Genomic DNA, 14638 nt, shown 5'->3' with positions numbered 1-14638 from the left:
TTTTTAAGGACGGTATGTCACAGCCTCTCCAGGCAACCTGCTTCCCATTCTCAGTTACCCTCAGAGGTAGTTTTCTTTTTCTTTAAATTCAATTAGAAACTCCTCGTTTCAATTTATGAATGTTCTCTCATCCTCCCATTAAGTAAATCAGTAAAGATACTACAGCTCTGTCCTGGATGCAATACTCCAAACAAAGTCTAAAGAGTAATGAGTAAACAAATGTAATTGTCCCCTTAATCTTTTGACTGTGCTCATGCTGTCACGGTCAAACAGTCTGTTACTCTTCACACCCACAAGGCATGCTGCTGGCTCACAGGTAGTCAATGCCAGGTCCCTTCCATCAGACTGCTCCCCAGCCAGTCAGGCTCCAGCTTATACTGTTGTTGAGAGTTATTCCTCTCTACTTTTGCCCTTGAAAAATTTCTTAAGGATCATGTCAGTCCTCTCTTCAACCAGCAGTCCAGGTTACTGGCACTCCTACCCTCCAGTTTATCAGGTAAATCTCGTCACTGCATCACAGAAAGCAGTCAGTTTGATCAAGCATTACTTTTGGTAAACCCATGTTCACTGACCCCAGTCACCGACTTTGCCACGTGCATAGCTCTTTCATCTTAATTATAGGTACGGATACCTCTTGCTAATGTAGCAAAATATTCAGGGTATCTTGTAAAAATCCAGCTTTTTCAGGTTATTATGAAGATAGGCTGGGGGAGCTGAGCTTGCTCAGACTGGAGAAGGCTGAGAGGAGACTTCATTGCAGCAGCCTTCCAGTATTTAAAAGGGGATTATAAACAGGAGGTGAATCAAGTTTTTATGAGGGTAGACAGTGACAGGACAAGGGGGAATGGTTTTAAGCACAAGGAAGGAAGACTTAGATTGAATGTTAGGGGGAAGTTCTTTACAGACAGACTGGTGAGGTGCTGGCACAGACAAGAGATGCTCTGTCCCTGGAGGTGTTCAAGGCCAGGTCAATCTGGTCTAGTTTTTACCAGATTTACCATTTTACCAGATGTAAAAGTTGGTGGCCTTACCTATAGCAGGGGGGTTGCAACTTGATGGCCCTTGGGGTCCCTTCCAACCCAAGCCAATCTATGATTCTATCCATGCTAGCTTTCATATCACTTTGGTTTCTTACACACTGCTGAACTAGTTCGCCTTCCCCACATAGTACCTTCTATGTAGAGGGGAAAGAAAAGCCTTCCTATCTCAAAGCAGAAACGTAACACTAAATAAAAATGTTCACAACTGAAAAACATGCATGTGTGCCCAATTTTTGGTCACTAGTGGCAGCTCAGTAATACAGTTCTTTTGAGCTTTCCATTAAAGATCTTATGTGAGTAAGAGAAGCCTTCAAAGTTTTGCACAAAATATATATATTAAAATAATGGAAAAAAACATGATTTGACGACTTCCATTCTTTGCTCATAAAAAGATCTACGAAGGATCCAGCATATAAACAAATGCTAACATTGGTTTTCAGACCAAATGACAGACGTTCCACCTTAGGACTTCATCTAGCTTTGAATAATCTATATATTTCCTCCCTAGTTATCTTCTCTACCAATTGCTTCATAGCTCTTTAAGATTAAACAGCACAGATCAAAAAGCACACTTACAAAGTGTATGTCAAAGAGGACTTTAAAAAAAAAAAATCAAGTCCTTGAGGTTTCCCCATGACTAGATTTTTTAGTTATACTTTAGTTATACTTCCTTATTGTAACTTGAGTAATGTAATAAATTACATTCATTGAAAAGAATTGTAATATACTATTTGAGTGTGGCACGTAGTTCTGCAAGTTTGGACTTGTCAGTTTTGACTCTATACTTAGGAACAAACAGAATTTCAGACTAAGAGATTAATAATAGGATCTTCATATATTTTAAGTTGTATGTTCCACATTCACTTTTACTCAAAGTAGTAACAAAGATGAGATGCGATGTATTTGTTCTAAAACAGTAATGATTATACTTCAACAACCATTCTCCTTGCACGCCCATATTTTAATGACTCCTGTTTCTAAGAAATTCATGCATCAAATGAAAACTGAGCACAAAAATATACCAAATGAATTTAGTAGAAGTAAATCGCACCGGGTCCTCTAACAAATACTGAATTATACAGCCCCTAAAAAAAAAGCTTTGAAGATGTATATGTACATGTTTGTTTATAAATGGTACCTCCTCCTCCAGGCAAGAGGGCAGAGTAATTTTTTTTCCACTTCGAAAGGCACTATTAATTGCATGTTTATTTCCCCAGGAACTCTTTCAGGAATTTACAGAAGGTTTCAAAATGGGATTTTGTTGTTAAGGTGTAAGGTATGATAAATTCCAAAGTTTTCAAGCTGAAAAAAAAATAAAATAAAATAAAAGAGACTTACAAAATTTCTCTCTAAAGATTTCAGCTGATGATCTATTTCTTTCAGACGGTTTTGTTGATCACGATATTCTTTATTGTCTCGTAGAACCTTTTCACCTGGAACTACTTCTAGGTTTCTGTTTGCATAAACCAGAGACTCCTGATAAAAAGAAGAATAGGCAAAAATTAATTTTTTTTTTTGCTTCAAAGCCTGAAGAATGTTCATTTGATTTACATCAGCAAAACATGGAAATCTATAGAATAATGTATAAGTTTCAAATTTGGGAAATGCATAATTTTTATTACGCATATTTTCAAATCCAATAGCTAAATGTTAGGCTGGACTTAATTCAGTAAAAAGCCTTCATCTCATTCAAAGAGGAATTTCTTTGATGGTTAAGTTCTATGAGAAACATAAAAATGCATTGAGAAGTAGCGATTCAAAAGCTCGCTCCCTGTCAATGATGCTGGGACCAGAATTAGGCCATTGCTAACAACTCTCAGAAGAGAATGAAAGAATCAAAATTGAAATAGGCCTTGTTTCCTGGACATCATGGTAAACTAAAAAAATCCTCTGAGTTCAAGTGCAAGATAGATGTACTACTGTCATTATACTCTTGGGTTACACATTCTCATATCCTACAGTAGTTTTGGTTCAGATTTTGCAATTAATAACAATGCTGAATACATCAAAAGTTCAATGTAGTACTATTACATACAAGAACAGAATGGAATTCAGATTATTAAGAATGACAACTATTTGCCAAAAACAAACGGCAAAGTTACACTGTAGCTGGAAAAAAAGCTGGGCTTTCTGTTGCAAATCAAGGATTCTATATAAGAATCCAAGTAAGTCGAATAATAATAATAATAATAATAATAAAAAATTATTAGTCAATTCAATCCAAAAGAACATGAGCAATCATTTTTAAAAAAACATACTTTTCATTCCTTTTTTTTTTTCTTTTTCCAGAAGCAGTTTAATAAATAAACACATATGAGGAAAACAATTCAGATAGCATGTCTAATTGGAAAGGAAAATTAACTTTGTAATTTGTCAACTGCAACATATAAAAAAATTGTAAGTATCTGAAAACATTTCTTCTGAACATAAAAAAAAAAATCATGAGCTCTCAGACTTAAACTACTGTGCCTGAATATAAAATTAACACAGAGCAATCTTTATTCAGTATTCAAATCAGTGACAGTTGGCTGTACCACAATCCCAGATTTTTCCTTTAACAGACATAGATACAAACGGCAGCATCTGATAGAGACTAGAATTTCTCTAAACAGAGCTCAAGTTTAATGTGGACCACCTAACGCCAAAATCTGTTAATAATGAGTGTTTATAAAGGTTGGCTTCTCTATAGAAAGAGATTATTAATTAAACTTGATGCCCAAATGAAAGAAAACATGACAGAACATAAAACAGAGGACTTATTTAAACTTGTGTTCATTAATATATGAAACATGAATAGGATCTTTATGACCACAATATAAACACAAAGTCAGCAAAGAAGCCCAAAACAAACACTCACTTTCCCTCTAGTAAAATAGATTGCTTTTGTATGACTTTACTCTTCCAGGGATTTTAATACAAGTTAAATAACTCTTCAAACCACTGGGGACAAAGGGGAGGATGGAAGCTAATAACCAGAGGAAAACATAAAGCTGGAAAGCCTTGCACAATTTTTCCGAAATTTCTGTATCTCTAAAGGTCAGAGTAAAAAAACACTTATAGAATGCAGTTGAAGACAATACAATACTAATAAAATACATTTTTCCCTGCAGTTTCAGGAAAAGAATGGGAAGGAAAGATGGGGATGACACAAATTGATAGTGTAAAATTAAAACTAAAAATTATTCCAAATTTTTTAGAAGAGAGATTTGAGAACATTTTCGCTGAATTTCGTTCTGAAAATGTTACAGCATATTCATCATTGAAAAGTAAGCCTTTGTTAATAGCAAACTATTTTTACAGTGATCTTGATGAAGTCTACAGAAATTCATAACAAACAAAAAGTATAAGGCTGTTTCCAACACCAGCCTATCTTCAGCAAGACCCTACAAGGGATACATACACACTGGAATAGAAACAGCAAATCTGTAGTGATAATTTCTTAGTGTTCTACCCCAGACTGAAACAACTGTAGTTCATGGACCTACTTCCACGACAAAGACTGTACTTTGACACAGAGCAACCTTTGAAAGATCTCTGTTCTATAAACGTGTTCACTCGTGTTTTGAACAACGTATACTTTTGCATCCCCAACGGCTTCTGGCAGAGTCATAGTTGTCAGAAAAACATTTCAGTTGTTTGAATCTGCCACTTTCTGGTTTCATTTGATTCTTCCAGTTCTTGCATTAGATAAGATGGCAAATAACTGTCAGTATTTACTCTCTCTGACAAGTGTAATTTTGCATACTTCAATCACACTTCCTCTTATTCATTTTTCCAAACTGAAGAATGTTGCTAAGTCAGTTCTTGCATGGAAGCTATTCCACGCTTCTGAACATTCTGTAACCAGATTTCTATTTCTTCTAATCTGGTTATGAGATCTGAGGGCCTCATGGAGCAATTGTCAAGTTCCATTGTGCACGACAGATTTGTACAGTAGCACAGTGATTTTTTTTCCTGTTTCACTCTGTATTCTTTTCATAATTGTTCTTAATCAGTTCATATCTTGCACCGCGGAGGGTTAAACCGCTGATTCCACAGAAGCAGATCTTAGCAGTCTCATTTACCTCATCCCTGAGTAGTAACTGATCAGAACTCGCACCACATGAGCAAAGTTCATACAGCTTTTCTCCTCTCACTCATTTTTTATTTTTTTTCCTGAAGATATCTGGATGAAAGGAAGCACTATATCATGAAAAATATTTTACTGTCGATGTTCCAAATTCTTCGAAAATTTTAAGTTTTTCTTCATTAGAGATTAAAATCTACAAACCTACTCAGACGATGTAGGAAATAAAAAGTATTACATGTAGCAACTGCTAAAGCCACAGTACAATGCCATAGCATAAACAGAAATATCCAGTATTTTAAATGGCTAAATTTATGTTTTGGATTTCCTTTTCTCCAAAATTCTCAAAATCAAAAGCAAAAGTAAAAAGCAACCAAATGAAATCTACTGGTACCATGGAATCTTTTTGAGTCACAAAACAGATTGACATGTTCACCTGCTTCTAAATATGCCTAGAAGAAGAGAGAGCTGTAAAACTCTTCTGTTTTGATGAAGAGGAGGCATGGAATCCAGGCTATAAAGCAGATCATTAATGAAAATATCAGTGTGAGTTCAGAATCTTCCATTCTTTTGACTAATTATTTGAACTGTTGACTATAGTTTGGTGTGGTAATTGAAAAAGAGAATTATTTCTCTGACAAAAGGAAGCCAATCAGGTATGAAAGAACTCATCAAGACTGCAAAAACATGGAAGTAATTATCTTCATAAGGTAAAAATGAACAGATCTTTAATCATAACCTCCATTTCATTTTATTTTCAGGTAGTTTTCCAGTTGTTCAAGTTGGTAACTGTATTCCTCATACTCAATTTTACACTTCATATTCTTTCATCCTACCATTTTCCTGTCTCTTCTAGGATTATATTCAATTTAATTTGTTCTTCCAAAAAACACTGAGAAAGACAAAAGCATTTTTTAAATTTTTAATTAAGTTGGCACCAAAACAAAGAAATGTTTCAAAGAGAAATTAAGTTCTGATGAGAAACATTTCCATGTAAAAGAAAACATTAGTCATGGAAAAGCATTCTGAATCCAGCTGTTCTGATTGCACAAAAAGATGAATCTGTATGCTTCACTCTAACAGCTCAGCTATGGTACTGTACAATAATTAAATCCAGTTGTTAAAGATTTCAGAGTTGGAGAATATTTCCTATATCCTGCCAATGCATCTATAAGCAGCAGGAAGCATCTCTCCCACTGAGCCAGTGGTGATTAAGTGCTTGCTCTTTGAAAGTTATATCTAATGAAATTCTTGGAAGAAAAGAATGTGCTTCTTTATGATATGCAACATTTAAATTAATTTCATTTTGATTACTTCTAAAATTCTAAACAAAAACATAAGCAGATGGTTACACATTAACATTTTTTTTCCCAATATTTCCCATCACTAGTACATTATGTTCTACTTAACCACAGCAGATGAAAATTCCACCTCATGGAAATCAGAAGGAATTTCAACACAGACTAATAGAAGAGCGATGCCACTGATACCAGTTTCTGCTTTTCCAAATGAGACTTATTTCCTGTAACAACTCTAGACACACTCAAAAAAAGTTTTCAGCAGTACTGAAGTACAATAAGATATCAAATCAGAGCTGAAAAAGGCATTCTCATACCAGCCCTGCTGAAGGTTAAAGAAAAAAAGATAGCAGAGTACTAAACACAAATGCACTTTATCTTTAAGATAACATATTCAAAAGACAATTTAACTATCTAGATGACATCTTGACAGCTGCAAAATAAAACAAAAATGCCATGTTCAAGAGAAGAGTTAGCATGATAATGAGTATCGTGAATATCATACTTTTGTCGGCCTCCAAAAGACATTCACTACAAAGAATTCTCATTTTTCTCTATGGCCCATCTTCTTTCAGATATCAGAACTGATGCTTTAAGATTCAAAGTTGTTTAAAAAAAAAATAAAAAAGCATGAAAACTTCTAATTTATAACAATATTAGAGGATATCAATCATGATAATCACAGCTGTTTCACGAAGACCATGAGCACCAATGACTTTAGAACATGTAGAAATGTATGCCTTTTGAGAGGAAGCTCTCCAGATTCAAAGGAGTTGCTAATTTCTCAGCTACTGATGCATGTTACTTCCTGCGTTTTGAAAAGGCAGCTGTTAAAGGGACTTGAAAACAAAAGATGTTTAGAATGAATTCACATAAGCAAACCCAGAATTGGACCTGCCTTCAATGTTCCACATATGTACTGAAGTGATGGTATCAAGGTACAAATAACCACAATCAAGATTGTAGAACTAAAAGATCCAGCACAAAGCTTCCACACTAAGCAGCCAAGTTTCTGAAAGCTGACATAGCTATTTTCTCCTCCACTTACCTTCAAAAATGTTAACAGCTGAAATTATGTGTAGTTATATACAAGCCCAGTCATGTCACAGTGCCAGATACAATCAGGCTGCACCTATTATATTAGGCATCATGAAGAACTCAGCATTGACTTTTCTAATGTGACGTTGGCAATGAAACAATGGCACCCACCAGGCACCCAATTCTCTACAGAGAGCAACAGCTGTGAAGATGCAGAGAAGCAGCAATACAAGTGTGTAGGGAATTTTGGTGTCAGCTGGAAAGGCATAAAATCATGACACTTATGGAATTAGACAACTGTAGACTTCTGTTTTGGATTTATGCAATTAGCATTCTTCTAAATCCAGTTTTAAATAGCTATAGTATCTATCAACTTCAACTTATGTTTCTTCTGTTTAACTTCCTCTCAAACTTATAAATCCACCTATAAGTAGTTTTGTTCTTTGGTAACTTTCATTAAAATGACTCACACACTGTAGTTTATCTGAACAACAACGAAAAAAGACAAACAGAATTTTGTTTCCCAGTTCTACAGTGTACAAAAATTTTCTACAAAACAAAGTTGAAAGATAAATGCTTTTTACCAAGTATGGCTAATTTAAGAAATTAACTGCCTTGTTTTGGTTGTTAATTCTGATACTATTCAAAAAAGTAGTGTACTCTTTTCAAAAAGTATATACACAAGTGCAAGTTTCTCTGTTCAAATACTTCAGAGTATGAAATAAAGAGTGCAATAATGATCACTCTGATCAAACGTTCCCAAAGAACTCATTATCACAAGCAGTATCACCAGGTTCATGGTGCTGCCTCTTATCAGTAAGCTCAAGATCCAGCAGTCTTTGTCGAGTTCAGGTCCGTGAACCTGAAGCACCCACGTGGGTAACAACTAAATTTGCGTGAGTGATTAACCACTAGAGGGAGATGCTGTTTCATACCTTAAATGCGAGGAGGAAAATGACCAGCTTCAAATTACGGCTCCTCTGGAACTTACAACAACATAAAATACTGCTTCAGGTCAAATAAAACCTAAATAAGGTTCACAAGTAAGTCAATACAAAACTGGCATTAAAATGTTAAAATTTTGTTTGTTCTGGCTATGAACTGTACATTTTAATAAAGTGAACAGGCTTTGTGCAAATAAGTACAAAACAGGAGTTGCAGTATTTTATGTAGTTATTTCCCCCATCATACACCATGGACAACACTCTTAGAACAATGGAAAATTTGGTCTTCTATGTGCAAAATTCAAAGAAATATTTCTCAAGGCTGAGACTTCTAAGCCTATTACTCTTGGAAAGGGAAAAAGACAAAAATCCTTTAAAAAAAAAGACAATTTCAACCCACTTTCTAAAGTCTTCAACACTGCTTATCAATAATTGTTTAATCTTTCAGTTCACTTTTGAAATCTTGAGACAAGAAGAAACCAAATTCTAATTTGCAAAGAAGAATTATCATGGATAATGTGCTACAGCGGCCATTTTGCAGTTTTGAATATCCAAAATATCAATTTTTGAATATCAAATTTCTTGGTTAAAGCTCTTTTCTGTAATGTACCTGATAAATCTGGCTTGGAGGATTTGAGCAAGACCTGGAAATTGTAGAATAATCACCATTAGACAGCAGTATTTGAAGCTTCCTGTCTATCTCATTTAGGTGATGAAATTCCATCGGTTCAGGTGTGTACCCTTCTCCTGGTGCTAGCCAGCCACATACATTGTCCTGTTGAAAGATACAGGAAATATTTAATCCTCATTCCCAAAGGAAACAGGCTTTAAAAGCAGTTACACATCAAGCATATTTATTTTTTGAATAAACTGCATTAAAGGACAATGTGCAAGTTCTCATCTATCTCATTATATAGCTGAATTCTGCCAGCATTCTTCTACCAAGCATATCCTAGAGCAGATATTCACCAACTAGAAGTACACATTTCTTTATTTTTATTTTATAACTAAGCAGCAACTTAGGTGGACTTAAAGATATATATTTGTTACATCTTACTTTTAGAAAGTACACTCATCTACATGCATTGCTCAAATGCAACCGGAAAAAAAAAAAAAAAAAAAAAAAAAAAGGATCTTGTGTTAACCAAAACAGATTTCTGCATACTTTCATATGAATAAATCCGAAACCCACATATTCACTGGCTAGCCACGTAGAATCCCTGAAATAAAAGTGCTTACAGGCAGGTGCCTTGCCTCTGTACCAGCCAGTCAGAGAATAAACAGACAGCTCCACAAGTTCCCCACCCGTTCTTTGGAGGTTACACAACACTTTTGATCAAGTTCTCTTTACATACAACAAAAGCACTTTGGATAACTAACCCCTTTACCTTATTGATGCGTTTCACTGTATAGCATCTTATCCAGGTTACATGCCAGCAAGTTATCATAGCTTCCATTCATGAATACAGACTCCCCCCTTTCTGTAGACTCTGCATCTGTTGAATGTAGGAGTCCCAGCTCCATCTTTAAGGAATAAGAGTTTACCACAGCCTAACATACACACAGATCTTGCTCTCTGGTGCTGTACACAAGCAGCACTTTTTGATGCCAATGACATGAATATCTATTTTGGAGGTGGTGTACGCCTTTGCAAGATAGTGCAAAGGACAGAAATTCAGAGTAAATTGTTTGACAGAGGTAGATCCACCAATCCTAAGACTGAAAACATGCAAAAAGTATGCAATAATCTCATGTTTCCAGAGCTAATATTGAAGAAAAAAAGCTCTCATAAACTGCACTAAAACTGTTGGTAAACATCATCCTAAGACAATTCAGTTATATCTTGTTTGCACAAAAAGTATTATTCTGGGAATACTGTATTACAACTGAAGTTGGACAAGGGACGAAGAATTGACTACACAGCAAACAGTAAAATATATTTATGTATTAAAAAGACAAATACAAGTCACAGAAGTCTCAACTTCACTGAAAAACAACATATTGGCAAGCTGCCCAATCAGCTTTCACCTCAGAAAGAAATTCTGGCATCAACCACAGACAGACACCCTTTCTATAAACAATCACATATCTATTTTACATTCCCAATCACACCTGCACAGCAACACATGCTAAAAATCATTCAGAAGTCCAATAAAGTGGAACATAATACACTGCTCTCTATTATCCTCCGAAGCAGCCGGAAGCAACATACTACTGCGCAAGCCAAAGAAACACAATCAGCAGCTACAACTAAAAGCAGAGCAACTTTCTATCCGACAAAAAAATCAAGAAGAAACACACAATCATGGAGTGACTGAAGTGAGAAAGGGCCTCTGGTTCCATTTGGCCCAACCCCTGCTCAAGCAGCATCACCCAGAGGAGAGTGCCCAGACCCATGTCCAAGAAGCTTTTGGAGATCTCCAAGGACAAGGCTTATGCATGCCAGTGGAAGAGAAAAAGCCTGAGAAATCCTAGAATTAAATTCGAAAAGGTTGATCCTATGGTAGAAACTGCCTGGAGTCAAATCTCAAACTAAAGATATGAAATGCAATGTGAGTGTTGCATGCCCAAAGAACAAAATAAGGCATCCGCAGGAAAATCTGAGTTCCTACAGGAACTGCTTTGAGATCAGTAACCATCACCCTTGGAGTGTATCCAGCACATTACCACGGAAACAATGGGAGAGGTAGAAAGCAGAGTTCACTTCGTGATAGTGACTTACATAATTTCTTCCACTTGATAGCAGTAACACCTGACTAATCAACACAAGTATGTGTTCCCAGTATAGACAACTGTATACTATGAGTGAATTTGTCCCACTTAACCCAAACAAATGAGCACATATTTGTAGATATTATCCACTGCAACTTGGTACTCTTGTCTCACACCCCGGGAAGTGGCTCTGCACAACCACTATTCACTATTCACTAGCAAATTACATCTCTATCCTGATTCCAAACAATCATCAGTTACAACCTCACAAGAACAGGGCAGGGAGATGGGGGAAGTAGAGAGCATACTGTTGATTTCCTCTCTTTATCCTAACAGGAGAGGATCATCACTTTATTTCAAGATTTCAACATCTGTCTTGCAAAGGATTCATGCCCATTCTTCCTTTACAGCTTCCAGATTAACCCTCTAACTATTTGAGCAGCTGCATCCACACACAAGGAGGAAATATCAGCTCCAAACTACAATACCACTACTGTGAAGTCATCCCTAGTCATCCTCATTACTCTAAATCACGCTGGCTACAAAAAAAAAAAAAAAAAAAAAAAAAAAAAAAAAAAAAAAAAAAATAAATTACCTCCATTCTGTCTTTGTGAAACAAAATCAAACAAAAGTAGAATGACCTGCTAAACTTGTGTCGTGTTATCCATCCTCTAATCAGTCAAACACACATATGACTCTGCAGGAGACAAACTATGAACCCAGGTGCAATTTTGTAGCTAGTGCTCAATGTCTATTTCTCATGCTCTCCCACCCCCTTTTTGCAGTATCTAGTAGCCACTTTACTCCAGAGTAAAACAGACTTAAACATTCTCTCGTACTTTCAAGATGGTCAGTGATTTAACATTTGTCTTGGAAAATATGCTTCTGTCCTACCACTATTCCCAAGGTCTTAACTCAGAATGTTTCTGTAACAGCAGTAGGCGCTTAGTACTATGTAACATCTGAAACAAATTATACCCCTGCTGATTTAACAGTTCTATTAGCATGAAAACGTACTTCTAAAATACTTCAAATATCCATAAAACACTTTTATTTAAGTAAGAAGTACTATTTGGATATTTGGCTTATTTACTTGTACAAGTCAGACTAAGTTACCTAATCTGCATTATATTACACAGAAGAATTAATACAGCATGCCCAGCTCTGCTGGCACTGATTAAAGCCCTCCAAAATATTACTTTGGCCAATGCAGTTGGACCAGCTTTTTAAAAGTCAGAATAAAGTAAGATAAAAGTGGCCATCAGTTGGACAGTTGCATTGCTGGGCCAGCTTGGAGCAGTCTAAATTACTCATCAACTGATAATTTTCTTGTGATCTTTGCTATAAAGCAGCCACAAGAAATGACTCAGACATAATATAATTCAAATGTAGCAGAAAAAGAATCTCTCTCTTAACTCGCCAGGTTTCAAGAAGCTACGTATTATCCTTTCTTTTATTCTACCTTGGCAGTAAATATAGGAGCTATTTTCTTTAAAGAGGTGACCTAGCAGTGACTAGACTAACCCACAAATTACCATTCCTGTTATTGTCTGTTATATCAAGAACCTACAGCAATAAACGCCTTCTGTAGTGATCTACTTAATAACTGATATAGTAGTACAAGCTCTATAGATCCATGTCCAAAGAACAGTGACACATTCCAGATATGAACTCTGGATAAGTGTCATATTTTGTCTTGGAGCCTTAAGAATTGGAGCACAGAAAAGGGCTAGCCAGAATTTGCACTATTTGGAACAAATACCTGTCTAATTTGTGACCATCTTTAAGAAAAAGAAAACTTGATAGCCACCTACTGTGAGAGAAGACTTCTGCAATCAGTAAACCAATAAATTCTTAATTAAAAAAAAAAAAAGTAATCACAAACAGCAACCACTGTTCTTTAAGTCAGAAAGCTCTAATGCTTACTAGCAGAAGCCTATTTATAAGATTATCACTTATTTAAATGTCAACATTTATGAAAGATCAACTCTTTCAAAAAAGAACAGAAGGGACAGTATTGTTAAACACCAACCTTTCCAACATGAGGACAAAAACAACAAAAACAAGGACAAATCAGAAATCCGCTCTCTACCAATATTTTCTTCTTACTCAAAAGCTGGATGAAGTAGATTCAGTTAAAGATTTTGATCCTTACATGAGCTCACTCCTTTAACTCATGTGTGAAACAGTAATTTCTAAAAATGGATTTTAGCCATGTTTTGGAAATGAGTAATGAAGAACAGCACCTCCTGGATGTCTCATGGCCTTACCAGAAAATAAGAGTAAAATATGGAAAGATGGAACAACAAAAAAATAAAATAAAATAATGGACTGCAAAAGAATTTACCCCAGATCATTTCAGTAATATAAACAGAAGCTTAACCTAAATTTTTTGTTGCCCTTTCCACACAAAGTTCTTATCTTAGGGGCAGTGATTCAGTGCACACTTATGTACTGTGACAAAATTCATAACATATTAAGTACTCAAAGTACACAGAATTCGAGCAACGTACTTTTAAAGGTAAAACAAATTTTAAAGGTCGTATAATTTCTTTGAACACAGCAAGTATTTTTCCAGCATTTTTCCTTACTTATAAAAGTGGAGTTTTCTTTAAATATAATATCAAATTTGTATTGAGGATGATCCTACTATGAAAATACTTCTCTTTAGCATGTTTAATACCACATATATTTAAAATATAGCACAGGTTTACAGACTGAATTCGTTTTTCAAACAAAATTTTATCTTCCTACACTAGATGCATCATGAGAACTTCTGTAACATATGAAGGTCCCCAACAACTCTACAACTCTGACATTTACATCAAAGGAGTAAACAATAAAGACTGTCTACTAATAATGAGGAGATCAAAAGAGTATTTGATGTGCTCAGATTACTGGGAGCCATTCTGTGGCACAGTTTCCTTGACACAGTGATGGCTAAGACAATCACACATTTTTTTATGCTTTATAAGGAAAAGTGTTTCTACCTCTACATACTTCAGCTTTTCCTGTCTAGTGCAATATGCAGACATGCATTGCTTGCTCTGTAACATTATGTTATAATATAGGTGTCTAATATTACAGTAGGCTTCTGGCTTCTTTATATACTTTTTAGACAGACTGAGTTGGAAGTCACAGTCATCTTTTTAAAAGCAACCATAAGCTTCACCATTGTATATTTCCCCAATTACTGCATCCTGAAATTCATATCCCAAGAAAACCCTGATTTTTGTGGTTTGATTTTTTTAGGTTTTTTTGGAAATAGTTGCTGAACCTTCTACCAGAGACAGTAGTGCTAAGCAATCGGACTGAGATGCAGCAACATGACACCTTACACACAAATTACTGTACATAAAAAATAGACCATGTTCTGTTCTGAGTGGGTTTCTATGGCTCCTTCCACCTGTTTCTAACTTTTTCTGAAAGATCTGTTTGCTTATTTCAGGCCTGAGAAATTCCAAATAGTAGAAAGAAAACGAAAGAAAGAAGAAAAGGAAGGAAAGGAAGGAAAGGAAGGAAAGGAAGGAAAGGAAGGAA

The 14638-nt window shown here is 35.5% G+C and overlaps 1 protein-coding gene across 1 annotated transcript in view; it reads right to left on the bottom strand.

Annotated features, from left to right (window-relative positions):
• Positions 1-14638, bottom strand: part of FSIP1 (fibrous sheath interacting protein 1) — a 72674-nt gene that overhangs the window by 46410 nt on the left and 11626 nt on the right. The window contains 2 exon segments of the mRNA XM_042814602.1: positions 2379-2516; positions 8997-9161. Coding sequence (XP_042670536.1) covers positions 2379-2516; positions 8997-9161 — 303 coding nt within the window.

This window comes from Centrocercus urophasianus, unplaced genomic scaffold (assembly GCF_019232065.1).
Source record: "Centrocercus urophasianus isolate 14NV4802_14NV808 unplaced genomic scaffold, USGS_Curo_1.0 seq_14, whole genome shotgun sequence".
Taxonomy (NCBI): Eukaryota; Metazoa; Chordata; class Aves; order Galliformes; family Phasianidae; genus Centrocercus; species Centrocercus urophasianus.
The sequence above is the reverse complement of the archived record's forward strand: the minus strand, read 5'-3'. Positions and strand labels throughout refer to the sequence as shown.